At 38.9% G+C, this 27,728-nt stretch overlaps 1 protein-coding gene across 1 annotated transcript; it reads right to left on the reverse strand.

Annotated features, from left to right (window-relative positions):
• Positions 1 to 13,256: 13,256 nt before the first annotated feature.
• Positions 13,257 to 27,597, reverse strand: anxa4 (annexin A4). The gene is made up of 13 exons (XM_033647167.2): positions 27,442 to 27,597; positions 24,589 to 24,638; positions 22,278 to 22,365; positions 20,313 to 20,407; positions 19,276 to 19,389; positions 17,841 to 17,931; positions 17,231 to 17,310; positions 16,813 to 16,869; positions 16,647 to 16,740; positions 16,266 to 16,361; positions 14,291 to 14,349; positions 13,810 to 13,932; positions 13,257 to 13,492 (listed from the first exon to the last, which is right to left on the reverse strand). The coding sequence occupies exons 2-13, from the start codon at positions 24,595 to 24,597 to the stop codon at positions 13,436 to 13,438; spliced, it is 963 nt and encodes a 320-aa protein (XP_033503058.1). The 5' UTR covers positions 24,598 to 24,638; positions 27,442 to 27,597; the 3' UTR covers positions 13,257 to 13,435.
• Positions 27,598 to 27,728: the final 131 nt, after the last annotated feature.

A 27,728-nucleotide genomic window follows, 5' to 3' on the forward strand; every position in this document is an offset into this window, starting at 1 on the left:
CCCACGAAGATTGATGTCTGGGTTGGACTTGACAATGATGTTTGATCTTGAATTGATTAGTTAGAGTCAGGGCTGATTGATCTCAGGATAACTGTAATTACTGATCTGTTCACAGACATGTGCAGGTTTCTATCTTGCTGACATGTGCGTGGATTTATCGCCAGTAGACTCCTGATTTAACACTGTGTTAAAGTGCTGTTAGTGCATTGTTTTTAGAAATTGTGCATTGATCATTAACTATAGATGGAGCTGAATGAAGATTATAATTGTTGTGTTTTGAAACAAGCTTTGGCACAGACAGAAAATGAAAATTATATCTAGGTGGAAGGAAAAATCATTGTGAGCTGTCAAGCTGGAGTGCACACCTTTTGTCTCCTCCCTCTGGCAGTGAAACTCATTACACAAACACTGTTGATGGGTACTTGTGAAATGCAGATAAGCTTGCCACATCTCTCCCCCAACCCCAGGACAGCTCACTTCAAGTCTTATTTTTTAATTTAATCCTAAAAACAGATTTATTTATTTTTTTCTTCTTCCCCCCCCCCCCAGACTTAGAATCATTGCTTTATTTTATGGCCTTGCTGCCCCGCCCTCAAAAAATTGACAACATGAAAGGCCAAGTGGCCTTGCCCCTAAAATGATGAAATTCCAGGCCTGGTGCCAAGCATGTAAAAGACCTATGACCTAACGGCTCTATCTAGAGCAAGTGTTTGATTTGTCTTTCTGGGCTACTGTAGAACAATACTTTGGACACATTCAAGGTTTGTTTACAGAGGTAATCTGTTGTGAAGTTAGCTTGTTAACAGATAACATTACCTAGACAGTACATTTCAGCCAGTATTTTCATGGTAAGTGATATGGGGCACATGTTAGTACATTCTAATGTCACCGTGACAAGGAAAAATTAAATTACAGATATCTGCGGTGCATATCAAGTGTAGCTATTAAATGTCAAAATGGTCACTTATACTGTTTAAGGATTTAAAGATATCTTGGTAACACTTTGCATTATAAGACCCATCAGTCAACCTCTAGTTAGTGCTAGTTCGTATGAATGAATTGTTGATATCCATAATTAATATTCTGACGAGAGAAATGCTATTATGGATATCTAAAATGTAATTACAGACAGGAGTGTGGTCCGATTAAATGTTATAATGACTTGCCACAGACACCATGGAACAGGACCCGCTCCGTAGGTATAAACGTGTCATTCTCAGGTAACAAAAAAAAACAACAATTCTTGTTTTCAGGTGATTATAAGCAAATGAAAATATAGTTGTGAATATTATATTCAATTTCTGCCAATAGATACCCCTACATCCTGCACAGTGGACCTTTAACATTCCTGCCTTCCATTCATAGAAATAACAAAAAGAAAATGCAGCTTATAATTTTCAGTAGAATAAAAATTTTAACTCATCCAGGGTCTCTGTTTGAAACCTATTTTCCAACAAAGACTATTCTAATTGCAATGACGTGGAGTGCAGCTTTTGAACAGCTTTTTGAAAAATGTCTCCATTTAGAGCATAAAGCCCCAGACTCCCACCTTTACAAGTGAGTGTTTACACAGTAAATCCATTGTCCACGAACATTCCCCAGATAAAAGGATTTTGAAAGTGCACTGTGATTCACGGTTACACGTCCTGTGGTTCCAAATGGCAGAGTAAGGCTAAGACATTTAATTCGTTTTGTTATAGATAATAAGAAAATGAATTTTTCATTGCACACGGAGAATGAATATCGGACACTGGGCAGCAGTTATGCCTCTGCTGGTCCTCCTATTAGTAATATGGACTTAAAGCAAAAAACATGCACACATAAGTCTGTCATTTCTGTTTTGTAACACTAAGAGCTGGAAATGTTCCAAAAATGTCAGGGGGGAGTCGGGAATGAAAAAGATAAACCTTTATAGACACAGGGGCAAACGACCTGGCTGCTTTCAGAGATAGTAGATATATGAGGAGGGTTATGTAAACGCTATCAGCTGTGTCAAGAAAAAGATGACATGAAAGGAAACCAGACAACAACCTCACTGCATGGAGCCACATACAGGCTGGAAATTTGCACAGTATTATAAGTGCTCTGTATGTTAATATAATGAGCAAGACTGTGAGAACATACATTACATTCAATGTCTACATTACATATTACATCTTAATGACAGCACTGTAATCTTATATTGCTGAAGTCTATAATCAGTTAGGCACTATGAAGAAAAAAAGAGAATCAATTTATGTGGCCAGAAGAAATATAGTCACAGTCACAAACTGATTACAGGTTTAGAGGATGACAATGTAGGAAGCAACATGGTTATCTACTAGTGGAATACTTTCATCCAGAAAAGCATGCCTGTGGCTGCAGAGATAATAAAATACACAAACCAGATGGAGTTAGCGGCGTAAGTGGGAGTATTCCTTAAAAAGAAAAAAAAAACAATTAAAAGATGCTAAAATATGTTGATGTGTTGATGCAAATATGGCCTACGAGGGGTGATCAGTAGTCAAGAAGATGGACCATCTGCTGTCAGGGGCCCCACTAGCTCCATTATCAATACTCCAGTGTATTTTTAAAAAACTAATTTTAATGCAAGTGTGTGTCAAAGTGTTTTCACAAATGAGAAACACTGATTAGTCTGCGATGTTTACAGGAAATCATCTTTGCTTGAAATGAGTACTGCAGGAGCAGCGCTCAGGTCAGCAGGCAGGAATTTACATGTCTCAGGAGTGTAAACACCAACATCAGGTCATTTTAGTTTAACTTTAGCTCTAATGGTCTGTTAGCAGAAGATGTGCTCACTGTGAGCTGATGTTCACATACAATAATATATGGCTGATTTAGATAAAGCATACTTTATTGAAGGTTTTAAGACTTTCTGACTCTATCACTGATTGACAAATGATTTATTGAATCTTGATACGTTATAGATCGGTAATAAGCCATTAAACAGAAAAACTTTTGGGTTTCCAACTTACTTTTTCTTTCAAAGTGAAGTATATGAACACTGACTTACCGTAAAGCTTTAGTGATTTTTTTAATCTGTAATTCTCAGGTACATTTTTATCCAACGAGACAAATCAATAACCTGCTGTGTTTAAGCAAAGTACTGATTTATTTGATGTTCTGTTCGTTTGTCCTCAGTAGTGTTGATTGTGTGGATATGAATCTGTATCGACATTTTACTTTGCATCATGTTGTATTTCTAAATCTATGCGTATTTTATTCCTCTGTTTTTATTATTTGTTACTTTTCTCTGGTCTTTATATCTCAATGTGCAAATAAACTTAAACTTTAAACTTAAACATTTACAATTGCAGAAGACTCACTAACTTGCTGATTGTCTGTGCTGCAATTATGCTTTTATAAAAACACACGTAAATGCTTGAGTGGACCTGTGCAGAGAGAGTGTTATGTGTCATCTCCTGTCAGGAGGTGGTCTGAGTTTGGATTGCTTTAAGTAACGTGTGCCTTGTTAATACAAAGTGTGCCAGGTTTGCTTCGCTCATTGCAATCGTATTCAGCCCTCTAGATCACATGCTGTTGCACTGGGATCCTTGAAAAAAGAGATGAAACCCCATTGGCCTATAATGCTTGCAAGGACGCAGGACAAGGAGTAATTTGGTACACAGAAGATACTGCACGTCTCCAGATGAAGACGTGAAATGTGAAAACACCCTTGCAGACGTTGCTTAATCTGCAGGCCAGGGTCTCCCCGACATGCTGCAGCCTTAAGTCCGAGATGCACCTCCAGAAAGGCCAAAGAGTGATGTTGATTTAGTGTATGGCAACAGTCTGAAGTCAGTAGTAAGTAACAGTTACGTGTGACAAAAAAGGACAACTACAGAAGCAGCCAACATGCGGCAAAAGGGGACCTTGACCTGCTCTCCTCCATCCCCTCGGTAGGTAAAAAAAATGCCGCGGCCCCTTGGGAACCAAATAAATAATAAAAAATGTTTTAACCCTTTTGAGCATTACGTTGTCGTTTGCCCTTACATTACCTGGTGTGAAATCGTGAATCTGCAGACCCACTGTAAGTATTGCAGTAGGGGTGTTACGGGTTTGAAACTGAAAGGGAAACAGTATAAAAGAAACCACCATGCAAACATATCCAAGCAGAATTTGCATGTTCTGTGCACGTATAATTCCAGGTTTAGAGGCTGTGAAACCCCAAACTCTACTAATATCTGTAGCTGCAGAAGGGATGGTTTCGTAGACAGCTAAACCATTTATCCTTGATTAAAATTGCTCAATTACATCTCCACAGTCAAAGTTTATTATAAACTTGATTACTTTTTAATGAAAACTTTTTAACATTCTGTACTAATGCATTTTATATGTCACACTGGTATTTCTGAGTTTAATGAAGGCATGTCTGTGCAAGCCAAGCAGTTCAGGAAGAATTCTAATTATAATCATTAAAAAGTCACGCCTCAGTCTGAATTTCAAATTGTACTACATCTAAATCAAAGTGTTGACAGCCTGATCCTGAGGAAATGACACTCTTTGCCTCAGCTGATAGCTGATAGAGTGAGTGTAAAGCTCTGCTCATACATTAGAGCACTACAACAGGCTGTTTGAACTTTACACCAAAACAAGTTTTTATAGTTCTCTACTGAGAAAGCTTTAATCCCTTAGGGACTTCTTGAAGGAGTTTCAATGATCAAAGTGATGCTCTGTTCAACATGAACAAATCCCTCCAGGGCAAGGATCTCCTTGCTGTGTCCTCTGAGAATCATACCTTCGCCTGACTGAAGTCTTCGTGAGTATACGCATAAATGTGGGCGGGGATGCAGGGGACACGTCCTCCTCAGTATTTAGAATAATGTATTTGTCCCTTCCAGTAAAAACTTGGAAGTGGCAGAGGACTTCTAATTCATTTGATGAACTGCTACAATGTGACTCATAGACGTAACAGTGCCTCAGTTAAAGTAGGTGGTGGCTAGCCTGGAAATCCAGACCCAAATCTAGAAAGATTTAGGGTCTGGCTATGAGTAAGAAAATGGCCCAACTCGAGGGGCGGCACCAAGCATGCATTTGAAAATATCACTGCAGGCAATTGGATAACACTACGACCAATCAGAACAATACACAGGGTGATGTACACACTTAGCTACCAGCGGAGCTAACTGGTAGATTAGACTCTTGCCGTATCCGGTCGGCAAAACAGCAAAAACGTCCTTCTTGCAAAGGAAAGACTCAAGCGCCGTCTTCTGTTCCTCTTTTAGAGAAAAAGCCAAGTCTAACTCATTCATTGTAGCGGCCAAAGCCGTTTCAAACAACTGGTGTTCATCCGTAGCCATCTTGCAGTGTTTACTGACTGATTCCGGACTTCGTCATCGCAGCGCTGTCGTCATCTGTTTAGCTCGCCTCTGGCCCGCCTATATCAGATACACCGATGTGATTGGTGCAGCTCGGCTCCAAGGGCATGGGTAATGAGCATCATTACTAATTGCCAGAGTGACTTGCTGAGCAAATTCAAATTATGCTCTAGCGAGAACTCTGGATTTCCAGGGTAGGTAGTGGCAGGATACAACCTCAAAAGCAATGGTTGCAATCTGCCATAAAAAAACGGAAAGAAGATGCAAGTGCGAAAAAACTGAAGCAGAAAGTACCATGACATTTCCATCATAAAATGATGCAGTTGATGAAGTTGTTTTCACATTTTATGTCTCTTTGAGTTTGTTATGCCTCTTTTGTAGATACTGTGTGCCTCTTTTCATCACTACGTCTCTTTGAGTGACATTTTGCAGGTTAAGGCCAGAGGACCTCTGACACTTTGAGCTCCTGGGTTTGTGCCCAGTAGGCTAGTTTAATAGGTTTGAATACTCCAATACAGATAATGTCCTTTTTACAAGTACGAATATTGAGTCCGGTCTCTCTCCAAAGACATCGAAATTCGACGCTTCAGCAGTGATTTGCGGTGTCAGAAACCAATGAAAAAAATGCTCTTTAACGTCGGCATGATACATGGCTCATTGCTGTTATAGTTTAACAGCGCCTAGTGGCATCACGGGGAAACGCGGCGTGACAAGGATGAAAGTTAACATGCCGAAAGTCCAACTGGGGTGGGAGGATCCAACAAACGCTGACTTTCACCCAAGAGAGCAGTGTTGATGTCCCATAAGATTCTAAGGCCAAACGCTGTTCTTTTTTCCTGAACCCAACCACATACTTTTGTTGCCTAAACCCAACCACATGCGTGAGTTGTTGGAGGGAAAAAAAAAAAATCAATTCACGGTATTGTATAGTGTATTTTGAAAGATGACAATGCATGTAACAGGCAGAACTCAGGGTACCTTGCATGTCATATATGGACATAGAAAGTCCATGACCAAACGTCAATATGTGACAAGGTCAGAGTGAGAATGTGTTAGAATATCATACCACTAAAATGTGTCAGTGGCTGAACTCATGACGGAGGAAAATCGTCATTTGGGTAGCTGTGTTTAATTACTCTTGCGATAAAAAATGATATGAAGCTCAGTTCTGAGGCTGCTCTGTAAATACTTTTCTCCTAGGTAATAAATATTGCAACTTCTGATTAACCCATATAAAGTTCAGGCTTAAAATAACAGCCTCTGATTAGGCTCAACCCACTTCTGGTATAAACTCTACCTGTCTGGGGGATAATACTGGAAACTCAACCAGGCCTTCAAGGCGTCTTTGAAAAAGGGAAAAAGATTTGCTTATATACATATTTTTACATAATCATTCAAAGTGGTGACAAAACTAACTAAATTAAAGTGGCACGCACCCTGACCTTAGACTCTCAATGACAGTGAGGAAAAACTTCCATTATGAGCCAAATAAAGGAAGAAACCTCCGGAGGGCCTACTCAAAGAGAGATCCCCCTCCAGGACGTTCAGCTGATGGGTGCCACTGTCCCAGTGTCTGTGTCAGTCTTCATCTCTCATTTTAACGTCCGCAACATTTGCTGCTCTCCTGTTCCTCACTGTCCTGAGGTGATCTCTTTCTTGATCCTCTTGGCCATGGGCCCTCCTCCTCCTCCTCCTCCTCCTCCACCTACTTCTCCTCCTCACTGTTAATGTGTTCTGCAGCACCTGCATCTTCAGCCACATCAATACTGCCACTATGGGCACGATCGTGGCCAGGTGTAACGTAAAAGTGTCTGAGCTGCTGTCTGCAAATTTGTCACACCATCTTTGTTTGTTGCTTTAGCAACCTCAGCACTTTCTGTTTCCTCATTGAAATCCTCACTTTCCTTGCTCATGCGACCATCTGGATACCTTGCTGCTTCGTTCTTCAGTGTCATCCTCATCCTCCTCTCTTGCCCTCTTCCTGGATCCTCCTGGCAGAGGGTTGTCGTCTTCTAGGCCATGGCTGACTCCAACCTCAACCACAGCACTAACAGCATCCACAACATTGTCAGCGTTGTCAGCATTGTCATTGTTATTGTTGACAATGTTATCAGCATCTTTGTGATTTTCACCATTGTCTTGGTTTTTATTGTTTTCCTCATTTTCATCATTATTGTTGACAGCATCAAGTTGTTGTAACATGGCCAAAACCACAACTTGTCTTTGTGCCATGTTGGGACATCAATGAAAAATTAGTTCCAGGCACTGACTCCATAATACAATTCAATGTCTGATGGTGGCTGTGGAGGGGGGCCTGCAAGTTCAGGTGGAGCATTGTTTCGATTAGAGTTTTTCAGGGCACTTGGATTACGACTGACAAGCCGTCTGACGTTTTTGAAATGCATTAGCAGAGTTTTATTACATTTTCAAAATGTGGGTTCCATGCACTTCAAGTGTAGCTGTCATTCCGACTAGCTGTTATCCTCTGATACCCCGAACGAGTTTTGTGGATTAAAAAACTACACTGGACTTCTTGTCAGCATGAGGGTCTGTATTTTCATTCTAAAGTGGCCATTTCCTTTAACTTTAGTTGCAACTACTAGCCTGGCATGCTGGAACTTTTTTCAAAACGAAAATGAGAAACGATTCTGTTTACAGCGGATCATTTTCGTGTAAACATGGCCTGCGTGTAGTCTTTGGTGCCTCATCCTCTGAACACCACAGTTGGGAGACTGTAACACACGCTGCAGGAACTACACAATCATTTCACATCTGCTTCGTTATGCAGCCTAAAGGCCACTTTTAATCTAACCCCCACCCACTTCTTGTATAAACTCCACCCACTCATAGTACAGATACAGATAATTTAGTTGGTTACAAATACAGATAATGGTGTACTCGCTCATCCTTACAGTTTAATAATACATCCGTGTGTGTGTGTGTGTGTGTGTGTGTGTGTGTGTGTGTGTGTGTGTGTGTGTGTGAGTTTCACACTGATGGACACCACATGTCTACTGTCAGGTGCTGTCTTTGAATATGTCCTAGTGGCTGTCGTGGGGTTTTGAACAAATCTTTCTCTTATTGTCTGCTGTCTGCAAATTGCTGTTACAATACTTGTATCCCAGTTCATTATACTTGTAGCTACATGTGCAAACAGCACCAGCTGAGCTTTGGATTTCATCGTACTCAACAACAGCTTGGGCTTTTTATGTAACTTTTTTTTCCCAGAGCCTCTTCCATATAAATGGGTGCGTTATCAGTACCTGGTCCCGTCAGTCAGTCGCTGAACAGCCTTGCAGGGCTGACCTTTACTTAAACCATGGAACGGCTCACATGATGTTTCTATCTCTCTTTTTTTTTTTTTCTCAACTTTCTATCACCCATGGAATATTTCTCACTTTCCGTTTTCTTTCTACAAAATGATTGACAGCTTAAATTAATGATCAAATGTGCACTAAATATTTAATGTCCTGCAATTCAAGTTATCGGAATTGAATATGAGCATTGAAACAGTTTCTAGATTGCAATATCTGTAGAGAAGCTCATATAATGGCAAGTGATTATTATTCCACAACGGAAGACGAGATCGGAGGTGACAGGAGCTCATTTGCATAGAAAGAGTCACAGAAAACAAAGAAAAGACAGTTTCAACAGTAATGGCTGTCAAAAGATGCTGTGGCTCTGATCTCTCTGCCTTTTGAATTCCCATCTGTCATCTCAGTTGTCTTTGCACAGGGAACTCCCTTCCACCTGCCCAAGTCACTGAACTGCCACTATTATGCAAATGTGTGCAGTGTTCAAACACGATAAGCACTTTGCTTGTTTGTGTAAATTATGAGCTAAAATGTAGCTGCTAAAGGCGTCAGGCATATTTTTTATGTATTTACACAAGATTTTTGGATTTATTTTCCTCAGTGTATTCTGGAGAAACATGTTCTTCAAAGGGGTATCTGATAAGCTGAGCTGAAAATATGTTTTTTTCTTTTTTAGTTTGAATACATAAAAAGCCCAAAGAAAAAGAACAGAGGAAATAGGATAACTAAGGGAAAATATTATGGGCCATAAAGGAATCCCTCACCCACAAAAATGATCATTTGCAAACCAATTAGTGATTAGTGATTCATGACCAAAGCTTTGTTTTTCTCTCATGTGTCTGCGGCAAACGGCGAGCATACTGATTGACTGGGGACCACATTTAACAACAGCAAAACTGTATCAAAACAAACTCTCACACAACTCGTGCAGTATAATCCAAGCCTCATTATGCTCAATATTCCCCAAACACATGCATTTTTGATTAAAAACACAGCAAAAAAAAAAAAAAAAAAAAAAAAAAAAAAAAATATATATATATATATATATATATATATATATATATATTGGCTAGCTTCAAAGAGAGGATAGACAAGTTTCACTTTCATTTCAGTTTTACATGGTAATGTTTTAGCGAAAATGCATGTGTTCAGGAAGTATTGAGGATACGACTGGATAAGTGAGAGTTAGATTTACTACATGAGTTGTGTGAGGGTTTGTAAACAGATGGGTTTTTTTTTCACAAATAGTTGTTTTGCTGTTGTTAAACATGGTCCCCAAATCAATCAATAAATCAATATTTTTGCCGTTTTCCATGGAAGCATGCAGAAAAACAAAGTTGTTCTTTTTTTTCACAAATTCAAGGTAACACACATGAATTGATTGCTGAACGGGCTTACTGGGCTCAGGTGAGAGGAAGAGACTCAAAGTTACCCCAAAAAGACTCAGAATTACCTCAAAGACACTCAAGGATACCTCAGACAGACTCAAAGTTAACTCAGAGAGACTCAGAATTACTTCAAAGACACTCAAAGTTATGTTGAAGAGAGATAAAGAAACCTCAAAGAGATGCAAAGGAACGGCAGAGAGACACAAAATAACTTAAAAAATGAGCAAAACAACCACGAAGAGACACAGAACCACCAAAAATACACATTACCTCAATAAGACACAAAAGTACCTCAGTAAGACAAAAAATGACTTCGAAGAGATGCAAAACAATCACAAGGAGACACAACATGACCTGAAAGCATTGGTATAGTGGTAGCTGATAAAGTGGGCGTAGGCTACTACTAGGACATGGGTATGTTACTGAGGAGGAGGTAGGTATACTCTCTTATATTTTCAATGGCTTTTTGGTTGATCGAAGGGTACACTCTAACTGACCAGAACAGATGTGGCTATACCATGCATACCTGCATACACCAACCGAAAAAGATATAAAACCACAAAAAGATGCATATAGACAAAAAGAGACTCAAAACCACCACAAAGTCTGTGTCTTGCTACTACATGCTGAGGCCTTTTGCATATCTGTGCCCAGTGGCCAATGGTCTCATAAACCATCCATGAGCTAGCACAGCATTAATAACTGATATATAAATGGTGATTTTGTGGGTTAAGTGCTCCTTTAAGCACACTCAAGGACATGTGATCATGTAAAGTACCAGATCAATATGGAGAAGGAAGAGACTGAATAATAATGATGCTGCATGTAGGATGGACCACATTTCAGATGACATCATGCCATTAATTCTTGCTTTGGACAAAGGTAATCAGTTGTATACATTATGGTCATTATTATTACACACACACACACACACACACGCACACACACACACACACACATTAATTAATTTGAATAAGTCAAACAAAGCAACTCACAGTAAACTCACAGTACAAGTAGCTATACTTAACCTAATATTTGTTTTCATTTCTATGACATTAATTTCCTTCTGTTATGCCTCATCTCACCACCTACATATGCCAGCATTCAGCAGGTTCAGTGTACATTATGCATTAGGATGTCTGCTGTTGCTGCTGCTATGGCAATGTTTGCAGCCTTGCGTTCATTCTTAAAGACACGCCGAACATAGAGCTGTGAAAATAGATACAAACAAATGTCTTGTGTGACCTTCAGTGCAGTCCTTCAGTCATGAAGGGTCTGCCGTATTCACTTCGTCTTGCCTGTTTATCACATCTGCTCAAGTCTTCTCACATTTATCAAAGACATTGTGCCACCACAAAGCTCAGAGAGCAGCTTCTTACTTTTAATCAAAAGTGAGTGCGTATAAAATCAAACACTTGTGATCTTGGCCGTGACCCTGTTTTTCCATTATTATCAAGAAAAGTTGATGGAGGAAGTGGTTTCTCCTGGGGTCCTGGGTTGAAACATCTTTTAATGGTCTTTTTTAAGTGTATACATTCATTAGAGTATGTTTTATTGTACATAATGAAAAAACAAATCCTCTTGTATCTAATGAATAGACTTTATGTCATGAATTTAAATAAATGGAGGTGCCTGTAAACAGGATTTATATTGAGCACCATAAAACAGAAGCATTTACTTAAAGCGCTGTTTGAAAGTATTTCACTTGATAAACTAAAGCTATCCTTTTATTATGATGTCAAATACTTACCATGTGCGTGTTTATAAAGAGGGACAAATGCACCTTCTAAATATTAAGGGAATGTGTCCCTTGCATCCCACTGGAAATCTCCACCTATGACTGAGACAATGTTTTACATATGGCCCCGATCAACTTCACAGTTTTTGCATGGAAAAACCTCTGAATGCTCTGAGATGACTAAATGAGGCGTTCAGCAGATGGCCACAGAGGGTGGCAGCCCCTCAGAGAAAGACATAAATGGATGCAGTTGTTTTGGTATCTAATATGACAACCATTGAACAAACAGTCTGATGAGGGTTTAGTGATGTTTCGCCTTCCTGTTTGCACCACACAGAGTGTGAGTGGAGTGCCGGCAGGGATAAGTGCTGCAAAGCCTGAGATAGTTAGTATTGAAAATCTGTATGCAGCATGTGCAGATAGACCCCAGGTGGTTCTCAAGCACCTGCCCTTTTGGCCTCTGACTCGATAAGTGCCCTCTTTGCAAGACTTTTGTCTTGGATTTCTTTCTCTGCTTTTATATTTTAGTGTTTTTTAAATTCAAATTTTGCGTCTTTTTTAGTCCAAGGTAATTTTGTCTGTTCGTTTTGTGTTGCTTCATTGTCGTTTTGTGTGTCTTTGTGGTTGTTTCGTGACTCTTTGTAGTCATTTTGTGTCTCTGTGGTTGCATTGTCTCTCTCTGAGGTAATTTTGTGTCTTATTTGGTCATTTTGTGTTCCTTTATGGTCATTTGTGACCTTTTATAATCGATTTGTGTCTCTTCATGTTTGTTCTGTCTGTTTTTAGAGTTATTATGTCTCTCTTGGTGGCATTTTGAGTCTCCTCCTGCTCAGTATGTGTTATCTGAGGGACATTTTTGCATGTGAAGGCCAGGGGCCTGACACTTGACCAGTAGACCCAGCCATTAATCCATCCATGGAAAGAACTTACTATATATTTTATAGTTTTACTGAGAAACAGACCCCAATTGTGTTTTGCATCTCATGAAAAACATCTCATTGAGCTCTCTGCTCTTCACAAAGGATGCCAATATATTCCTGTGCACTGCTGAGCGCCCCGCTGCTTCAAACTTCATAAGGAGTTATTTTGGTTCCACCTAGTGGTCGCCTTGAGTATAACCACTGCACATTATTTCTCAGGTTTACTGCCCTGACATGAAGCTGTAAGTTTGTATGAGCTATGGGACATTCTCCTTGATTAGACTTGATTAGAGCACACTTTACTGCCTCCCAAATCAAGCTAGTGTCCCGTTAATGTAATTGAGTCAAATGACGAAGGGCTGACTCAACAAATGAGTAACTGCTACCAATTAAACAAATGGACTTCACTGACTGGACAGTGATGAAAATGTTGTGCTGTGACAAGACCGGGAGCTGGAGGCCAATAACAGTCATCTTTTATGTTCTAAAAGATGTGAGAAGCATAAATATACGTCTCTCTAACTAATACCATTAATTAATCCTTAACACAGGATCAATAACAGAAACACAGACATGTGTAAAAGGTCACTGGTCTTTGGTTTAATTGGTATTACAGTACAAACAGTAAAACAAGGCACTGCGGTCAGTCAGTGAAATGTGAAGACCAAGAAAGAAGACAAGATACGGAAGTCATCAACAGGATAAAGCGCTCATAATGAGGAATAAAGACAGAGCTGGATGCTGTTCTGATTGTCTTTTACTCGCCTCCGCACAGCTCCAGGAGGATTTTGCGGTAGTCACCAGATGTATCTCCCTGTGTGGTGAGACAAAGAGCTGTGAGACTTCAAAGGACCGGCGTAGGGAACAACTGCGATCAGTCTCATTAAGCAAAGCTGATAACAAACACTAAGATATTCAGATTCCAAGGCTTCAGGAAAACAAGATATTACTCATATGTTTGTAACTAATCAAATTAAATGACAGAAATGATGAATTTAAGTCGTCAAAGTTGAAACCTACATAAAGGGTTTACATCAAGTTAGAGGTCCAATTATTACTGTATCACAGCTGATGTATTGCAGAGCTTTTGCTGATTATAGTACTTCCCGGCCCCCGTTTTTAGTGCCTCACCTTGATGAAGGAGTGGAGAGTCTTGCCATACATCTTCAGGAACTGCGCCTTAATGTCCAACATGTCAATCTCCGCCCGGGCAACCATTATTCTGATGAGGACACTATCTGTAGTGCCCAGGCCCTGATGAACGACAGAAAGTGAGTTCATATGGCTATCGCTAGAGTTTGTCCCTGCTTGATTTTAACTACATTAAGTATGATAGCAGCCTGCTTTTCTCATGTAGGAACTGTAATTGTGTGTATTAATAACCACACACTAACCAAATTGGGTCAATCACGGTACCCAGCAGTGGGTCAGTCTAACACTGACAACCCACAAACCCTGAAAATGGGTCAGGAGCTTGACCTGGTATTTTCCCCAGGTGTAATAAAGTAAATGAAAACACGATATATTTACACACAAACGGTCACAAACAATTTTATGTGTAGTGACTTCGTAGTACAGTTTAGTAACTCCATTACAAGCATGAAATATTTACCTTCATTGATTTGTATAATCGCTCTGCAAAGAACGCTGGCTTGCTCCTTAGACATTTCACTGTAAAGCAAAAACAAATCCCAGCACATGAGGTACACGGTCGTCACAACATGATTACAATAAAGTCAGCTGTTTAAGTGCATATATGCTCTGTGTTTTTAAAGTTGCTTGTATCTAATGAAAGGCCATTTAAGTTAATATTATATAAATTAAAACAAAAATAAATATGCCTGCAAAATAAATAAATATGACTTTGAAATAAATTCATGAGGCAATTAATATATAAATAAATGTAAAGGGGAATATATTAATGACTCATAGAGTAAATACATTTTTAAAAAGTTTGTTATTTTAAAATAGACATTTTTCAAAGGACTACCTCTATTTAAGGGGACTTTTATTCTGTAATTTCACATTTATTCATTTATTTCAGAGGACTTCTTTCAAAATAATGTGACCTTGTAGATTCTGAAGCAGCATCACTGACGTACAAAGCATACAGTAGTATGTTGCCAGACTGTATCAAGAGGTTGTTTCAAATATGACAATGTCAGTATGAACTGAAAGGAATCTGTATGTTCACAAAAACAAAGAGCGGAGCAAATGTAGAACAAAGATGTGTTTCAGTATATGGAGTAAATGTATGGAATGGGTTGGAAACAGAAATCAAAGTGTGTATTACACACATTCGATTTAAACAGTTATTTTAACACAAGATGATTAACAAATATAGAACTAAAGTATGAACACCAACATGTACATGAAATGTGTTTGGGATATTTTGGCAGACAATAGGCCTATAAAATGTATATATACTTAGTTTCTGTCAGTTTCTTATTGCTCTGTATAATTTAAAGGGAGCTGGTAAAAACTTTTAGGTTTTCAGTTGAGCTGAGTTATAAGTTGGAAAATGACTGAAATAAACTAATCTAAACTAAACTAAATATGGAATTGTAAAATAAAAGTCCCCTGAAATAAATGAAAATAATCCTTTGAAAAATGTCCCACTTGAAATAAAAACCTGTTTATTTATTTATTTACTTAGCTATATTGGTTCATTTACATTTACACTGAGTAAATGTATTTAAATTAATAAAAATGCTTATGAAATGATTGAATAAATAAATACACCTATGAGAGAAATTCTGAAATAAATAAATGAGGCAATAAATATATAATTAAATGTTAACATAAATATATAAATGAATCATTATAGTAAAAAATAGAGGTTATTTTAAAACCGACGTTTTTCAGAGAATCAATTTCATTTATTTCAAAGGACTTTTTATTTCATAATTTCACATTTATTTATTTCAGGGGACTTTTACTTCATAATAATGTGAAATAAATGTGAGATTATAAAATAACAGTGCCCTGAAATAAATAAAAGTAGTCCATTGAAAAATGTCCTTTTTCAAATAACCTTTTATTAATTTATTGAACTATACCGATTCATTTATACTTCATTTATTTATATATTTTTTTGCCTCATTTATTTATTTAAGGATTGATTTTATAGGCATATATATTTATTTCACAGGCACATTTTTATCCATGTATTTATTTAATTAATTCTTCATCTAAAATTGACTCAAAATGGCATTCCGTACCGTCTTGACACACAGAAGGTGGACAAAATAAAACAATTAATGGAACACACCAACAAATGCATTAGACTGAACAGGTATTTCAATTGTTTGGAGCCACCATACAGAGCTTTAACAGCCATGTGTATTAAGCTAAAAACAGTTCTTAATTGCTCTTAATTGTTTTAGATTTTGGTGACATCTTTGGTCCCAGCCCGTCACTGCAGTGTGTGTTTCTCCACTATAAGCTCTATACTACACGGTATTAACTTTTATTTTCTGGCTGTAAAGTTTGAGTTTGTGGCTTTGTTTGTGCTCATTTGCACGTGACTGTTGACAGCTTTCCCAACAGATGTCTATTTGATGGAGCGTGTCACAGCAGAAACAGACCTATGGCCAGAAAGACGTCCTCCAGACAGCCAGACATCTCCCTCTTAATGCTGTCCTCAATGTCTCTCCCAGAGATCTTCTGATACTCCTCGAACACTGAAGGAAGAAAACAACAAGATTTATGGAAACAATGAGAATAAAATTATCAGACTGTCACACAGTGTCATGACTCTACACACTACATGAATGAAGATGAAAGTAATTTAACAAAGAGAGTGTCTGCTCCTCAAACAGCCACAGAGGGTCAGTAAAATCCCCCAAATCTACTACACGACCTCTGTAGCCAGTTTAAGTAAAGTGAAGTATTTTCATGCAGCACACTAATAACAGAAGTGTGCATTAGATTTTAACATGATGTTTGTGAACATGCTGAAACAGTACCTCGCATCAGATGGTTTCGGTTCCTCACACAAAGCACCGTGAGGAATTTAACCTCGTCCGTGCCCCATCGAGCCTCTCCAGCCTCGTAGATTTCCTGTAATCAGAAACGTCAAAAAACTGGAAGTCATAATTGAAACACTTTCATTTAGAGAACCTGAACTCTTGCCTTGGCATCCTGAACAGCCTGGGCCTCGTCCACATTGTTGCTTTCATCCCGTCCAGCCTGCAAAGCAGAAGACACAAAAGTGAAGACAATAACACAGAAAAAGAAGTGTGTTTTATGATGCAGAAGGGACTACTACTTCCTCTTCCCTACACAGCTGACAAAGATTTCACCATAAGTTCCTATTGACATTTTACAAGTCATCTTGTGTGTCAAATGTAAGACATAAATTTATCTGCTGACGCTTTCCGGCAAGATACAAGGAAGTGAATACTCATACTCTAGTTTTGAGGCCTTACTTAACTTTAAATTGAATTTTAATCAACATTTTATGTAATCTATTTTTACATGACCTCTGTGATGTGCCATTAAATTCCCACTGGGCCAAGCTAAAAGAGGTTATTGTTGAACGTTTGCTCACTGTGAGTAAAGAGACCAGAACCCTCTGAAACATTCCTGATGTGTCCCCACACACAGCATCCTCCAGGTCCTTGCCATATTCTGCCATGAAAAACATGATAAAGAAATAAAAATGGGGGCAGAAAATTAACAGAAACACAGCCACCACATTGTATATGGCTTTCTATATAAGATAAGTAAAACTAATGAGCAAATATTACAACAGTTTCATTAATATTCACTGTCATGATCTAAATTCATCAACCATGCTGATATAATTGGCACAAAGCACATACATCTGACACAAAGCACTACAAAATAACAATTGCACCAATTGAAGATGTTTAAAAACCACTTTGAAAATACTTGCCGACTGCCGCCACTGCCACCAAAGTAGAACAAATTAGCAAACAATAAACTGCCACAGAGAGCAGTGATGGCTTTAATGAATAATTTATTGCAGCTGCTGCTTTCTAATAACGGATGCCATTGCATTTCTAAACAAAGAACAAAGAGGCTCAGCTACTGATACACAATATCAGATATCATACACAATGCATAGGCGCCAGCAGACGCTGAGACGCACCGTGACCTGATGTCAGAAATGCTATTCATAGATGTGGCACACTTACCTTTCTTGTAGAACGCATTGATGGTTTTTATTTCAGCGTTTGACCTTGAGGCGAGAATATCGATGAGACAGGCCTCTTCTGTTCCAGCACCCTGATGATGGACGAATATGGATATGTGTTAAAAACAAGATATGGAGACACGATTACAGAAATGTGGCTTAAAGATATGTTGGGCAATATTCTATATTTTTGTTACTGTCAAAAAATTCCATAAAAAGACCGACAATGGTTTAGTCCATCTCTAAAAACTTTGGAACTTTCTTACCCTGTCTGTGGCTCTCAGCCTTAAGCCCGTTTGTCTTACACGTACTGAGGACATGTCACCAGTCCATGTCACCAGTCTATTAGTGACTTTGAAAATACTTTGCAAAATCTTAGTGTGTGACTAAAACGGACATTACCTTTAGATGTGAAATGGTATCAGACTTTTGTCTTTGCAAAGACTGACGATCTTGCAGGTTCACTATTTGCAAGACTACAACTCGACTCCTTTTGAGATTATTTCCCATCCTGCTCCTGGTGGAAACTATTACACCAAACTCCCTTTAAGAAATATGACATATAAACAATTCCTTATTTGTACGCAAAAAGTTGTAACTCCAGAAACACAAGATAAAAGGCATTATATGTCTACGGTACCAGCCTCCTTGGTTAGCGCTGCTATTTTAGCATGAGAAGCAAACGGTTTCAAAACTCTCACTAAAATAAGTGCTGGTTGGCAGATCAAATACACATTGAATTAAACGTGACTCTTTCACAACTCGATATTATCAAAATTCAACATAAATTCATTTTAGTCTTTTTATATTTTTTAAACAGTGCCTATGTTTCAAACAATGTCCTGGAAATGAATTTTGCATGATATTTAATTTAACTTATTCACACACTGTGGCTCTTACACACTTTCTTGAGTCCTCCCTGGAGTCCCCTCCATGTTTACGGTCTACCCCGTTTGCTGCTCCTGGTTACTGAACTTCAGTATTAGCATGAGCCAAGACTAAAAACTCACAATAATATTAAACATGTTTGATTTTGTCTGAACTTAATCAAGAATTTCCTTAAACAGCAGGGCACTGTAGTTTTTAGCAAGCGTTATTAAAACAGGAGTAAATTGTGTGTTTCCTGGGGACTATTTTCAGCTGCGGATTAATACACATTCAATGCAATAATGAGTATTTACAGCCGCATAAATGTGTATGGGGAATTGACACAAATAAATCACAGTGCCCAGGTTCATTGTAATGACAGGACATGTCACACACTGCAACAGTGAGTCTGATTGAAGTGTTTCTGGACAACAATTAACCTCTATAGCACAGAAGAATAAAATCAGGCTATGGACATACAGACAATATCTGTTAGTTTTGGTCTTTTTCTGGAATTTATTGACAAGAGGAAAATATATACCATCACTAGACTTATCCTAAACTCTGACCTTCATTGCACTTCTCAGCTCAAAGGCATCATACACAGGCGCCAGCATCAGCAGACCGAGAACAACGCTCCTGAAGTTCCCACTCAGCTCTGAGGACAGCTCATCAGCCAGGTCCTGTAGGAGGAGGGGAACAGATGGATTAACAGGATAACAGTCCACCAGTCGTTCTCAGTACTTCACTAATTTAACCATGAGCAGCATCTGTAATCAAATCTAATTATCTTTGACATTACATTAAGTAAATCTTGGCTTTATGTTTGAGTCTTGTTCCGCCAACGTGGACATGAGTCCTGACTTCACACATTCCAGCAGCAGGGCTTGTGTCTCCGCTAGAGGGTGTGGTTGCTGGACACAGTCATGTGAAGCTGCTCCACACAGCTCTCCTGTGTAACCCCATGTGGGCGTCGCTGTGTGCAACATGACTCACTCTTTCTGCTTGCGAGGATATCTCTCAACATCTTTTTTTCTGCAGCTCTGCAATGGAACTTTCAGATGACTTTATCGACCTCTTACCAGACACCACACAGTGGGCTGGTTATTATCTCATTATGTCAATACCATAAACATGCCAGACTTCCCTTTCTGTTAATATATTGATCCACATAATCATGAAACAAAGAAGCAGTCAGTGGGAAGCACACCTCTGTGGGTTCAATAAACTGTTTCTTTTATGGAGGGGAACATTCCCCTTTCCTACAGAGTACAAGGCCCTCTGTGTCCTGCTGTTTGTTTACAGGGGGTACTAATTTCTGCTTTACAATTAATGGTTAACTTACACATCAACAGCACCATGTTAGCACAGCAACCTTAGCTGGAAGACTGATGACAGCATACACAATGGAATAAGCAGTTTAGAGATGACACACCCACTGCTGCTGCCAATAGTCTCCATCAGGGCTGCTTTTTTTAATTCTTCTGGGTCTCCAGCTGTACTTTATTTGCTTCCTCTGCTCCATGTATGCTGGTTAATAGTGGAAAAACATTCCCAAATAGACCCTGTTTTCTGCCTTAGAGTGCAGTGCAGTCAAAGCACTCACCTTTCCCACTGCTTGCTTATAGGCCTCTTTGATGCGCTGCCTTTGGGCGATAGTGCGGTGTGCTAGGACCTCGATGATAGCTGCCTCATCAGTACCTGCAAGAAACAATACAATATAGAATCTTATAACCTTTACCAATATTCATCTTAAATGTCTAAAATGGTGCGGATCATACATTCCTATCATTGGAGGTCAGTTTAAGGCGAAGGTTTCAGCCCATAGACACAGAATGAGAGTAGAACAGACATTCCCAAACAAATCAACGTGGCAGGATGGCCAGAGAGATGGCCATTTTATGTGCAACATTGCCATTGCAACCACTGTGAGACATGTATAGTTGCAGCCATGTTTTGTTTGAAGCCAACACGACATGCCACTACAAACTGGGCCCATCAGTACAAGCGAAATCCACCTACTCAACAGTTACTTGAAGCCTGCTACAATGGCACGTTGGCCAAACGTGGCAATAATCCACTTTATTCATTATACATGAAGACAGGATTCCCCTCTTAAGTATGACACGTAACCCTTGCCCTGACCTTAACCACCTGTCTTTTAACCTGACACTCAAAACACTAACTCAGCATATTCTTCAGGTCCTTCGTTTCCGTACCAAGGAACAAAGGGGGCTGTTCATGGACTGATGGTGGGCAGGTCATGCAGCTGCTCCAGCCAAAGCTACACCGGTAAACCTCGGTATAAACTTCCGTATAAACAAACCGATATGCGGCAAGTGTCGAACCCACTGAGGTGAGGTTTTGCAGTATCAACCAAACGAGCAGTGGTGTTGTATGTTATCAATCCATTACTTTTACAATATCACTTTAACTGTTTCTTTTATTGCCTTTAATTGTTTGTTTGTTGGGACTTAATGTACTGTAGCTGCCTCTGAAGAAGGAGTGAGAGCTGCCGCTCAGCAAACAGCTGAGAGGCAGAGACTGCAGGGATTAACAGCAAGCAGATCTGCATGTTTTTACATCTAACTTAGTGAATTGATGGTACTGAAAAGATGATTAAGACGGTTTTGGTGAGTTTTATTTTGTATTTTTTATTTTGAATGAAGTGTGTTTTACGATGAGTTAACAAGGCAGCCAAGCTAACGTTAGTCTAAGGCAGGTGGAAGAGAGATATTTGGATTGGTGTGGGGTTGTATTTTTCTGTTTATGAGGGAAAATAGGTGCAACAATAGGCCAAAACAGTTCTTAAACTAGTGAGTGTGACACAGTTTACAGCACCACTGACGTGCATTGTCATAATAACAACTAACAACAATTGCCATTTTATTTTCAACTAGTCAAAGGATCACAGCAAACAGTTCAATGTCACATCTGTTTATTCTGTTTCTATGCTTCAGCCCTAATGTGTAGCACATAGGATCAGGCACCACCTCAGCAACCCTGGAGATGAACCTAACACACAGCTGTTTGTTGGCATCAGCATGGAAACCATCTGTTTGCAATCGAGCTCAAACAAGAGTCAGGGGAAGATGATTATGCGAGCAAACCCTAACAACATCAACATTCCTCGCCATTCATTTGCTGATAGGTGCCTGCTACATGCTCCTGGATGTTTGTCAGGACGTCTTTGAGTGACAGATACCCATCAGCACAGCTTCAAAACAGTGCAACCCATAATGAGATTACTATTTTACTTCCTGCTTGTTCAGCAAAGTCAAGATTAATCCTCCCTCCATATCAGGGGTGAAGAGGAAGCTTTACGACACAGTGGGCAGAGGTGAGGCAAAGTACAAGGACGCGCTCAGCACAATGAATGGACTATGAAAACTCTTAGCTGCCATGACAACACAAGCACTGAGCAACATGGAATTTAGTTTTCAAACTTTCCTGGACGAGAGACACTCAAGAAAAGAATATTTCTTCCCTTTGGAGGTTAAATCTTAATGACATGTTCAAACCTATCTTTAGCTAATGATGGTTTCTGGATGACAGCGGCTGGATCACTTACCGACTCCCTTCATGGCTCCTCGAAGACGCTGGGCATCTGCTTCTGCGTCAAAACCAGACGCCTCTTTCACTGTGCCACGGTTTCCGATCTGCATGTAATTGACAAGATTACAACCACTTATCTATTTAACAGACATAAAATAGGCAGACACACAGATTAAAGTTCCCTTTCACTCAAAACTGTGCTTTGCTAATCGTTACTTTACTTGGATATTTGACCTTCACTGTGCTGAATCATGTGTGCAGTTTCTCTGTGCTCACCTTAAATCCGAGTTTAAAATAAGAGACAAAGTTTAAGGGCTGTGAATTTTCTTTTTCAGACACTCATCGCAAACTTGAGTGCATCTCTTCTTAGATCTGGTCAAATTTAAAACTGCAATAATCATGTTTAAAGCGAGAAATAATCTACTTCCGGGCCACATTCAAAAAATGGTTTGCTACAGGGGGGGGGGCTTATAATTTAAGAGGAGAATTTCATTTTAAAAACAATGTGTTCGTACAACTAAGAAGAGTCTTTGTATTTCAGTGTGTGGAGTGGACCTGTGGAGTGGGCTGCATGATGAGTTTAAAACAAAGCACAAATAGAAATCAATTTCAGCAGATATATAGAAGGAAAGGTTGTGTTCGGGGAGTGCATATATATTTTGTAACACTGGGTGGCACTTAAACTGTAAATATACTGGGTTTATTACTTATTTATTTAATTGGGTGGTAAATAGACTGGGGATAGAAGTATATTAGTTGTAAATAAATTTGGGAAATTGTTGAAATAATTTATGAGTTAAAAGAAGAAATGTAAGAAAGAGGTAGGGACATGAAGTTTCATGTCTACCTATTCCTTTTCAGACACTGTGATCTCTGTCTTGTTTGTTTTTTAATTATGTTTCTTTCTTTATTTTCGGATTGAAATAAAGTCATTCATTCATATTAGGAGAATAATTTCCACAGTGTCATCATGTCACTGGAATTTCTATCTTTGATGTAATACGTTGATAAATATTGTTATTGAATACCATTTTCAAAAACTGACATTGAGAGCAATAACATTTAATTTTTTTTATGAAAAAGATAAATATAACAAGTCTTTAAGTTGACAATAATGACTTTTCTTTTCTTGGTTAATCACAAAGAACAGCAAACTGACTGTCATAAACATTAACAATAAGAGAGCAAAAAGCACAGCTGGTACTGATGTATCGATACTGCAGAAAATTAGTGCTGAAACTGCTAAATATTCAGTTACAATATATCAGTAAATCCATGTTTTTGACACAATATTTCCACAAGGGTATATAATTATACTTAAAATCAAAATCACAATGACCAAAAAGATTTTTTTATATTGCTTAATGACATTAATTCAATAGGCATAAGTTTTTGTATTGAAGGGCTGTGCTGAGTGTCATTTTTTTACATTCTAACTTTCAATTTAGATTTTGTAATGCAGCTTCAAATACCTGTCATCATATTTAATGACATTATCACTCTAAAAATCCTCACACAAATCCTCAATTTGAAGAAAGTGATTCATCGGATTAAAAGAGTTTGTCTTTTTTATTAAACAAACTTTTCTTTCATGACTAAACGGAATTTTTAGTGCTGTTATATTGCCTCTAGACTGCCCCGTTAATATAGGTGTGTCCCTTTGTGTGCGGCAAGCAAGAAAGCAAACCAACAAATATGGACTGAAGCAGAATATTTTTAGATAAAAACATGTTGTGAATTCTGAAATTAATAACATCTATCTTTTTGCAACAAATTTTGCCTTTTGGACTTTATAACGCTCCAGAGTTGTAGGAAATGTTTGGATTACATGAGTCTGAAACAATCCTACGCAGCCACCACTGGAATTCTACAAATGGTATAAGGTAATACTACTAATAATAGAGTAATCTTTAATTGAAACTGTGGTGAAATGCCTGATTTAAAACAGAATAAATACACCTGGAACCAAAAAAATATTGAATTTGAATGCTGATTAGAATCCGATGAACAAAGCTTCAAACTATTCAGTGCAGCCCTAAAATAATGCATTCACACCACAATTTGTTTCCATGTTAAGATTAAACTAAACATGACAACAGACCTGACACACAAGTTGCAGCAGCAGTTGTGAATCACAGCAGTAAAATACATAACATAATAATAATAATAATAATAAAAGATTAAAATTTATGATATTTAACTGCCACCTCGCCCTGTTCACAACCAGGCACAAAAAAGCCGTCCAGTGTCCAGAGCAGAATCTCTACTGGTTATGCAAATAAATGTAAATGTTTATGACATGACCCGCAGCTATGGAACAGACTTACCGCTGCCATTGTAGGAGGAGTGAGGATTTCCAAACTGGAGGTGCAGAAAGCTGCAACAGAATAAATACATAATGATAGTTTGTCGCTTGCACAAGGACAGGTTTATCAAAACACATAAATGAGTGATTATCTGCAGCTTCAGGTTTATGGGCAGGGAAATGTAAACATCTCTCATGTGTCTAACAAGGGTGTAAAAAATATTGGGATTTTACAGAGAGTAAGACAAATTTCGTCAAGAAAAACCTTCTGGATGTGTATTATTTTATCATTTATCCTTTCACAGCTTTCACAACAAATACAGTGTGGGCAAGGCCACATACTGTCCAAGTTGTTTGCAGGTGGGCCAGACAAGTAAAACCATTGCATACTATCCTCTAAAGAACAAACACCTCCAAATTTTTCACGCTTTTTTGTTTGAAGAAGTACCTTTTAAAAACACTAATCCACTTACAAAACAGACGGCAAACAGCCTGTGATGTCTTCAGAAGAATAAATAACAATTTCCACGGTCTACTACTCACTGTCATTACATGTGCATTTGTCTATACAGCTCCTCCCCTGTGCAGTAATGCCTGACATCACCACACCAAACTAAAGTGAAAGAAAAGAACTGTATTCTGGTCGGGGTGGAGAAGCCTCTGAAGCAGCATTTTACATGAAGAAAGCTACTCAGTGTTTCAAAACTAACTCTTAGCCTTCACAATTGCATCACTATTAGGTGTGCAAGGTCATCCAGTGGGCCAGATTGGACCCTTTGGCTGGCCAGTTCTGGCCCCCGGGCCGTATCTTTGACACCCCTGCTGTAATCCGTATTTTTAATCACAAAAAAAAGACAAAAAAAAAAAGAAAAGAAAAAGTTGTGATGGTCACTAACTGTAGCTGGATTGCTCATACTGCACCATTAGAGTTATTAAACATATTTGACATGAACAAACGTTAGATAGGTGCTTTTGCATTTCAGTTTCTTAACACTTCACTTCTCGTTTCCTTTCAAAGTGTCTTTGTAATCAGGTCTCCACTGTTAACACACTTTGTAGCCAGTTTAACAGAACTAACCAGTTTTCAATGAGGCACAGAGGTCTAATTATATAGAACAGCTTTCCCTGTTTTTTTATCTCTTGCATGTCTTTTCTTTCTTTTAGATATTTTAAAATACTTAAGTCTGTTTGTATATTGGTAGCATATACAGCTGTCTTTAACCCTCTGGAGTCGACGGATGCGCGGGTGTGTCCAAATCACACGACCGATTTAAGATGACGTATAGCAGCAAGACGCAGCTTTACTGAGTCTCTATTTCAACTTGTATCGAAAATGCGAACTTCAAACTATATACCAGTGTTAAATTGTGTTGATAGGCAAAGTAAAACCAGACTTATGATAAATAATTTACGCCATGCTTTTTCCTGAGTATTGTCATCACGTTTGGTGGGCTTTTGGTGCAGGAAGAAACGGTATAAACGGGCTATTCTGAGGAAAGCGCTTGCAAGCAAAAAAGTTGGTGATGCTTTTTGTGTGATTTTAGGTCCAATGTGTTAATACAGTGTGTCAAAATGAAAAATAACTGTAAAGTCACACAGGTGAGGTTGTGCTGAAAAATCATTCATAGTTTTTTACTTTTCCTATTTAAAGTACTCTGCTTTTTTATGTTATTGTGTATTTTTATGCACAAATTTAGAAGGTCAGTTTTAAGCATGACCCTCCCTGACCTCTAATTAATATTCCATGCCCTTCATCATCTCAGAGAGGCTTTCCGTCACACACATTTGCCCAGGGGCTCTCTTGCGTTCCGCATCTGTGCTGGCGTCCCAGGAGCTAATCTCATTTCGCTCGTGTTTGTTTGGACACACCTGTAATTACTCTACTGAGAGCGAGGCTAGTGGAGTTTCACTCCTACCTGTTTTCCTGCAGGTGAGGATCGACTTACCCGCTGCTAGAGTTATCGTATATCTGTCAAAATCAATTTAGCTAAACACTTTTTGAAAAGGCTCGTTTAGGTTACAAGCCATGGAGCTGCAGAGGGATGGATGTCCCCAATCCTGATGTCTAACATTGACAAGACTGGATGTCTGTCATGGAATTTGACATTTGAGATATTTATGAATCAATAGTTGCCTGAACTCTGTATGTAGGTCAGCAGCCACACCTGAGTGGCTTGTGATGTAAATACAACATAGTGTTCTTCAGACACCTTACAGCATGTGTGTGGATCACAGACTGTAAATAAACACAAGGTGGATCCTGTTTCAACATCACAAATGGTGCAAGAATCGTGGAAATCCTCTTCTGAACATACAAAATGAGATAAATAGCTCCAGATATTATAACCTGCAACTGCACCAACACAGTGCATTTAAATCCACCTTAGTGTAAATGTATACATTGTCTAATTCAGGGCCTGGAGGACTTAAACATGAACATGTCAAACTTATATCCCGACTTTAATTTCAAATGCATTATTTAGTATACCCGTGTCTGCAGCTTTTCTTAACTGACGTCAGCAAGTTCATTGGAAATTGAGCAACAGTAGGAAAGGGTATTCCTCTGTAAGTTACAATTAAGGACTGAAAAACTTAGCACAAGAATTATGTAACTAAAGTCAGTGATGCAACTGACATTTACTCCCCAGAGTCAAAGTACAACTTCACAGTTTAATGTTGAGGTTAGCTGCGGTAGTAAAATGAACAGAGTGTTTCAGGAAGCAGAGCTCAGCTTCTTAACAGTTAACTTGGCGTGAAGTTAGAGGGCACACCCTGCAGACAGCCGCCCAACTGTCTGAGCTCTGCTCTGCCGAAACAAACCCCCCCAAAAAACACATTTAAAACACGTCTGACAGAAGTGTGAGCCGCAGCTTACCTGTCCTGGAAACAAACTACTCTGAGCTGAGCCCGTCAGGAGAGTAAAAGCGTCGAAAAAGAACTAGAGCTTATAACTCACAGCTGCTTCCACGTCCCACCCACTTGGATGCTAATTCTCAACAGGACCCTCCCGTCGTCGCGTGCACCTTAGGGCGCGCACACGAGGCAGTGCTGCGTTCACGGGATGTAGGCAGAGCGGGAAAACCTTCCTTCACGCATTTACTGTTACTCAGTAGACCCTGTGGTCACAGAAGTGGAATGTAGGCCTAAATGTAGGCCTTTCTA

The sequence above is a fragment of the Epinephelus lanceolatus genome, chromosome 19 (genome assembly GCF_041903045.1).
Source record: "Epinephelus lanceolatus isolate andai-2023 chromosome 19, ASM4190304v1, whole genome shotgun sequence".
NCBI classification, from domain to species: Eukaryota; Metazoa; Chordata; class Actinopteri; order Perciformes; family Serranidae; genus Epinephelus; species Epinephelus lanceolatus.

Bases quoted from the DNA above. Each gene is read 5' to 3' on its own strand.
- anxa4 (XM_033647167.2), bottom strand. The intron at 17,311-17,840 runs GTAAGTGTGCCA...TTTTCATGGCAG, and splicing joins CAATGCGTTCTACAAGAAAG to AATATGGCAAGGACCTGGAG. The intron at 16,741-16,812 runs GCAAGAGTTCAG...TTCTGATTACAG, and splicing joins AGGCTGTTCAGGATGCCAAG to GAAATCTACGAGGCTGGAGA.